The 6,610-nt window shown below is 48.2% G+C and overlaps 1 protein-coding gene across 1 annotated transcript; it reads left to right on the forward strand.

Moving 5' to 3' along the window:
* The first annotated feature begins 280 nt into the window (after positions 1-280).
* Positions 281-2,627, forward strand: RPL28 (ribosomal protein L28). The gene is made up of 4 exons (XM_060256339.1): positions 281-440; positions 597-720; positions 1,328-1,446; positions 2,498-2,627. Exons 1-4 carry the CDS (start codon positions 297-299, stop codon positions 2,585-2,587), a joined length of 477 nt encoding a protein of 158 aa, XP_060112322.1. The 5' UTR covers positions 281-296; the 3' UTR covers positions 2,588-2,627.
* The last annotated feature ends 3,983 nt before the right edge of the window (positions 2,628-6,610 follow it).

Genomic DNA, 6,610 nt, shown 5'->3' on the forward strand with positions numbered 1-6,610 from the left:
GTTGGCAAGGAATGCATTGTGTAAGTATTGAGCTGAATAGTGATTCACTTAGGGACTGACCTGTCACTCCTCTATTTGGAAGAATTGCAGCTTTGCTCTCTGTCCGGAAATATGGCTCATTTTGGCAGGAGGTGTGTCTGATTCAGAGATGCTGGAAAGCTGTTCATCAGGATAAGATCAGTGAAGAAGCAATTAGAGGATGTGGGCAGGGATGTGAAAGGGTGGGGGAGCAGGGTATCAGGGGAAAGCAGAGGGGATGCAATTAGAGTTTTTAAAGTGACCTGGGTTTAGGTGGGATGCAAGAAATTGGAATATCCAAAAATATTTCTCTTATCTCCTCATCCCTAGGTCTCTGCAAGATGTCTGCTCATCTGCAATGGATGATTGTGCGCAACTGCTCCAGTTTCCTCATCAAAAGGAACAAGCAAACGTACAGCACGGTAAGCCAAAACAGTCATCTTCTGGATGATAATGGCAGAGCTGATCTTTCCTAAAGGCCTCTGTTGTCTTGAAATTTTCTTCCCTGTTTTTCAGCCCAGCCCTTCCCTCTTCCTTTTAACTATCAGCCCTGCTAACGATTTCTTTTTCCTTCAAAGGAACCCAACAATCTTAAAGCTCGCAACTCTTTCCGCTACAATGGACTGATCCATCGCAAGACTGTAGGGGTGGAGCCTGCTGCTGATGGGAAAGGAATCGTTGTGGTCCTCAAGAAACGTGCAGGTGGGCTGGCCCAGTAGAATGGATGCTGCTCCCTGATGGGGATGTACATAAAGGAAGGACAGCAGAGATTTTGATGGGTTCTGTACAGACAATGAGTTACAAATAGCGCAGTTTAGTAGGGAAAGGCAGGCTGTTGAAAAGACTAGTGGCAAAGAAGCTGCACAGTGTCTCACAGCATGCTTCTAGTTTTTACAGAGAACTGTTTGCATGAACTATTAATAGAGAAATTTGCATGAGGGAAGGCCAACAGGGGATGTAAGGGTGGCTGAGCTTTGGGGCTGTTTCTTATCCTTACAAAGCTCAATTTTCCATGAAGTGTACACTTCTGTAAGTAGGAATCATAAAACAACTACTCAATGCGTGAGCTTAAGCTGCAAGTCTGCAGTTGACAATTTCTCTTACTCTGCTAAGGGTCTATATTGCAAGGAGGTTATTAGGACTACTTTTGTATGAAGAGGACTTAAATTACAAATGCCTCAATGCATCCAATTTGCTGTGCATACAGCTGGCTCAGGGAGCATCCTGAAATGAAGCGACCACATTCTGAGAGATTCTGTGTATCTTTCCTGCTTCTAGAGTTCAGCTTTCCATTTTTTTCCCCTTTCAGGTCAGCGGAAACCAGCCACCTCCTATGAGAAGATTACGGTCAACAAAAATGCACGTGCCACGCTCAGCAGCCTGCGCCACATCATCCGCAAGAACAATTACCGCAAGGACCTGCGCATGGTAGGAGGCACCATGCCTCTTTCTGTTCTGTAACTGTAGATCTGGAATAATCTGAATAGTTACTGTTAATCTAGTGAGCGCTTAGTGGATCAGGAACATTGTACTTGGAACAAAATAACTGCCAAGCTTTCAGTCTTTGCAGTTCACAGTATGAAAGGCTCCCTCCTAAAAATCATTGAGCTTTAAGGAGAATGAGGACTGTGATGCTTTAAGAAGATGATGAAGATATTGGATTTATATCCCGCCCTCCACTCCAAAGAGTCTCAGAGCGGCTCACAATCTCCTTTACCTTCCTCCCCCACAACAGACACCCTGTGAGGTGGGTGGGGCTAAGAGGGCTCTCCCAGCAGCTGCCCTTTCAAGGACAACCTCTGCCCTGAGCTATGGCTGACCCAAGGCCATGCCAGCAGGTGCAAGTGGAGGAGTGGGGAATCAAACCTGGTTCTCCCAGATAAGAGTCCGCACACTTAACCACTACACCAAACTGGCTCTCCAAGGAGGTTCTGCAGCCTGGTTTGGATGCTTGAAGTGTGAAAGAGTCTCTCCCTTTGCTGTGCTGGGGCAGCCAAATTCCATGTGGCAATGCACAGAACTGCAAAAAGCCTGACTGAAGATGGCCAAAGGGGTGTGGCTTAGCCTTGGAGAGAAGAGGGCATTGATCTTGTCAGGGTTCGCTTGAGACCCTGAGGACCATCAATGATTCAGCCATAATAGCTGAATGGGACCTCCACCCTTTGGAGGCAGTACATCTGAGTGCCAGTTAGGGGGGCAGGCTGAGGCAGAGCATCAACAGGAGACTGCCTTCAGTCGGCCTTCTGGGGCATCGGTCAGCCTATCTGTAAAGCAAGCTGGACTGTTGGGCTGATCCAGGAAGACTCGGTAAGGTGGGAGTGGGGGAGACATTGGGAAAACCCAGGCATGGGAGCTCTTTAGCAAGATAATAATGGCTGAATTTAAGCTCTTGGGCCATCTAGAAATGGTTCTTGGATAAATGTAGATCAGGGCAGTGAGTCTTTCAGACCCCTGATGGGTTTTTTTTTCTCCCTCACAGGCTGCCCTGCGTCGTGCTAGTGCAATTTTGCGCAGCCAGAAGCCAGTGGTGGTGAAGAAGAAGAGGACCCGGGCTACCAAGACTGCTTAAAAGAGTTGCCAGATAATCCAATAAAGGATCAGAACCAGAACACGGTGTTGTGGAGTTAATGTCTTGCAGATTCTGGGTGCAAGAGGTGGGTGGAGAGGCTCAGAGGGCAAACCTTGAAGGAAGCAGCCCAAAGGTGAGAGCTTGTGGATGGTTGTGTCCCCTGGCAGCCAACCAGAGAAGGGGAGCCTGATGGTAGGTGCTGCTTTCCAAAATGTTCCCTTGCCAGAAACTGCTGGACCCTCACACAACTGTGAAAGGGGGAGGGGGGACTGGTGCAGGGTGGAGAAGTAAAGGGGGAAGAGGCAGCCAGGGAGGAAGGATCTCTGCAGTGGGTTCTCCAAGTTGACTGAAGCGTTGGGTAGTCCAGTCTCCCTGGTGAAGTAATGTTTGAGGACACTCAGGAAGGAAACGTGAAGGGTCATGCCTGAGACTCTGCAAATACACTGACCAGTGTTCCCTCTAAGCTGCAGAGTCTTGTGAGCAAAAATACTACCTTGTGAGCTACTGGCGTTAAGGTTGAGCTACTGCATAAATTAGTTTGCTCTGGGGCCATTTTTCCTGAGCTAAGGCAAAAATGTGTGAGCTAGAAGCTAAAAAACTGAGCTAGCTCACTAAGTTTAGGGGGATCACTGACACACCAATCACCACTCAGCACCAAAAAGCCAAGTTAGCCTTTGATCTGGAGGGTTGTAGATATTTTTTTTTCTTCATGACCTTGATGGCCACAATGGGGTTGTGTGTACATGCCGTTAATACCTCTCTCCATATCCTGGTGTTGCCATCAGTTGCTTGTAACTGTATTTGGCCAAATGAGCAGTAGCCCACAGATATTTTTTTAAATACTCTGGGGATTTAGATTGGTGTAGCCAAGGCTTTGTCTCTGTGGAGCTGGTTAGTGCAAAGGCAAGGAGGGAGAAGAACATCAGAAAGGTTTTGGCAAGAACTTGAGCCCAGGAATGTGAAAGATTCTCAGCAGCCCCAAGTTTTCTTTCTCGATGTCTGGTATCATTTGAGGGAGCCTTTCAGCCCTTGGCTGAATTGCCTTCGCTGAACCAACAGGTGGCAGTGAAGCGCTGAGGAAAGCGGAAGGTGCTCCAGTCCTCCATCAGTGTGGTGTCTTTCTGGCTCTTGGACAATTGGCTTCACCCCAACCTGCTACCCCCAGCATTCCTCTGGATGAAGTACTCAAGCCTGTCCAGCATTTGGGCCACCACCCCTCCCGACCTCTGGCTGAAATTTATGTTAGATCTTATATGTTGTGAGCCGCCCTGAGCCACTTCGGTGGGAAGGGCGGGATATAAATTGAAATAAACTGAAACTGAAGTGGAGTTAGCCATGTGTGCCAAGCTGGCTTGCTTCCAGAAACAGCAGTCTGGTTGCTTTTTTGCAACTGTTTCAGAATAATAAGAGAAGCGAATTCTGTGCAAGCTTGGAAAGGGGATGCCTGGGTGGGAAGGTGCCCTGACAAGCTCAGACACCATTTCTTCCACATCTCCAACCCCACCCTGGTCTAGGCAGGGGTGGGCAGTTTTTTGCATGTTGGGTTTGGAGGCTGAGGGCTGAGCAAAGCAGCAAGCAGTGAAGGGTGAGCTTCCCACTGAGCAGGCTTTTTCGCCACCCTGCAGCAGATGGGGAGGTCAAGAGTAAAACTTGGAGTTAAGCCAGGCTTTTACCTGCTTCCAGGGAGAAACATTTCATCATCATGTTTTTTCCCCAAGGCACTCAGGCTGGTGAGCAGGGTCTCCTTTCCCCTACCCAATTTTATACTTAGAATGGCCATTGAGTTGGTATACGGATGATCTGTGCTATTGTGCATTTTGCTGGTCCCATTTGATACTCGGTGTGCAATGGAGAAGGGCGAAGGTTAGCAGAGATGAGCACCTGTATTTGTTTCCGTGACAGCTGCCAGGTGCGCCATACAAAATGGATAAGTGGGAGGAGTGGAGGATATAGATCAGGGGTGGCCAAACTGTGGCTTGGGAGCCACATGTGGCTCTCGAAGCTCCCACTGTCCCATTGGCTGGCTTGGAGAAGACATTTCTCTTTAAATCACTTCTCCAAGCAAAGCCAATCAGTGTCTTGGAGAATGTATTTAAAGTTCCTTCCTTCCAACATCTGACTTGTTCTCAAACATCTGGCATTTATTCTATGTGGCTCTTATGTTAAGCAAGTTTGGCCACTATTGATCTAGATGGTTTCCCCACAGAATGTAGAGCTGCCTTTGTCTCCAAGGCCGGCTGAGAGTCCTTTTTCTCTGCCTATCCACTTTTCTTCTGTCAGTCTCAATTGGCATCTTGAATTACTAGCAGGGCCAAAGCAAGCTGGTCTGCTACTAAGATCAGGGCACTTGGCAGCCTTCCTGCTAACCCCAGAGGGCTATTTGGAGTCACAGACACTTTGACCTGTCCTTTACCTTCTGTCCTCCGGGGTTCCAAAATGGATCTGGCAACCAGGTCTGGGTGAAGGTTTCCTCTGCTATCAAGTTCTGATACAGTCTGGTGGTTTCACATAACCTCATGCTGGCTAAAGAATTAACCAGCACTGGACACAATTGCTTTGGGCAGAAAGCAACCCTATCCTGAAGTGTCCCACATTTTTAGCTCTGATTGGTACAGTACCTGTTTCTCATTGCATATCAGTTGCTGATTAAGAAAACAATGGATTTTGTGTTTATTTAAACCCTGCCTTTTCCCCCCAGTAGAGATGCAAGGTGGCTTGCATAATGTTGCTGGCCTCCCATTGTATCCTCGTAACAACCCTGTGAGGTGGGTTTGACTGGCCCAAGGTCAGCTAGCAGGCTTCCATGGCTGAGTGGGCATTCAAATCATGGGTCTCCCAGATTCTAGTTGGCATTCTACTCACTGCGACTCGCTGGTTGTCTTGAATTCTTTGACGCACAGTGGAGGAGAAAACAGCACAACAGCAGTGCGACAATGAAGGCTCCTAGTAATATGAACACATCTGTGCCTTTTAATTAAGAAGCTGAGAGAGCCAGAGAATTCATGTTTGCATATATTTACATAACTTAGCCTGCGTCGTCCAGTCCGAAGGTAGGGAAGATGCAGAGCTAACTAGGTCACTTAATCTCTGCACGAGCCTTTGGAATAAATGAGCACATGAAGTTACCTTCTGCTGACTCAACTTGATAGTCTGTCTCCATGGACTGGCATTTCTGATCTCCAGGGCCTTTCCCAGGCTTCATTAATGGGAGAAGCTGTGGGGGGTTGTCCCTGTGATCTGTGTGCAGAACAAAGTGTCCGACTGTTGAGCAGTGGCTGTTGGGAAGCAAAAACAGTCCACCTAACACTGTTACCTACACTAGGGGAGGCCAAACTTGCTTCACTTCAGAGCCACATAGAATAAATGTCAGATGTCGGAGAGCCACAAGACAGGAACGCAGGCAGGCAGGCAAATAGATGGAGGAGGGAGAGGTGGAAAGAAAGCAACTTTAAAAGCATTCTCCAAGCTTGGCTTTGAGAAGTGATTTAAAGAGAAATGCCTTTTCCAAGCTGGCTGAAAGGACAGTGGGGGCTTCAAGAGCTACACAATATGTGTGAAAGAGCCACATGTGGCTCCTGAGCTGCAGTTTGGCCATCCCTGACCTACACATTGTGGAGGGGGGTGTGCCTCAAGTTTGAAGTAAAAGTGTGCCTTCTGCCCCACCCAGTGGAAACCTAGATTCCAAATAACTGATTTCATTGCCCCAGTTTTCGGGGGGGGGGGGACTGTGAAATGCACCCAGTGCTGGCTCCCCCCAGTTAGGGTTGTCATGTAGATCAAAGGCAGGGGCAGGAGAGCTGCCCATGATCTATCATTTCTGCTGGTCAACAAGGGAGGAGGGTGTCTCTTGCCCTCCCCAAAAGCTATGCTGGGGATTGTGGGCCCTGAATGAGCAAAAGCACATGTGGGATGGAGGGGGGCATTATGAGGAGATTGGTGTGAAAGCGAGCACAAAAACTGGCTGGATGCGTCACTTTGACTGCCTCAAGCAACCGCTCACAGACAAATGATAAAACACAGGAC

The sequence above is a fragment of the Heteronotia binoei genome, chromosome 15 (genome assembly GCF_032191835.1).
Source record: "Heteronotia binoei isolate CCM8104 ecotype False Entrance Well chromosome 15, APGP_CSIRO_Hbin_v1, whole genome shotgun sequence".
NCBI lineage: Eukaryota > Metazoa > Chordata > Lepidosauria > Squamata > Gekkonidae > Heteronotia > Heteronotia binoei.

Coding starts and splice junctions, on each gene's coding strand:
- RPL28 (XM_060256339.1), top strand. CDS start 297: ATGCAAGAAATTGGAATATCCAAAAATATTTCTCTTATCTCCTCATCC. Junction 721..1,327: donor GGTCCTCAAGAAACGTGCAG/GTGGGCTGGCCC, acceptor TTCCCCTTTCAG/GTCAGCGGAAACCAGCCACC. Junction 1,447..2,497: donor ACCGCAAGGACCTGCGCATG/GTAGGAGGCACC, acceptor TCTCCCTCACAG/GCTGCCCTGCGTCGTGCTAG.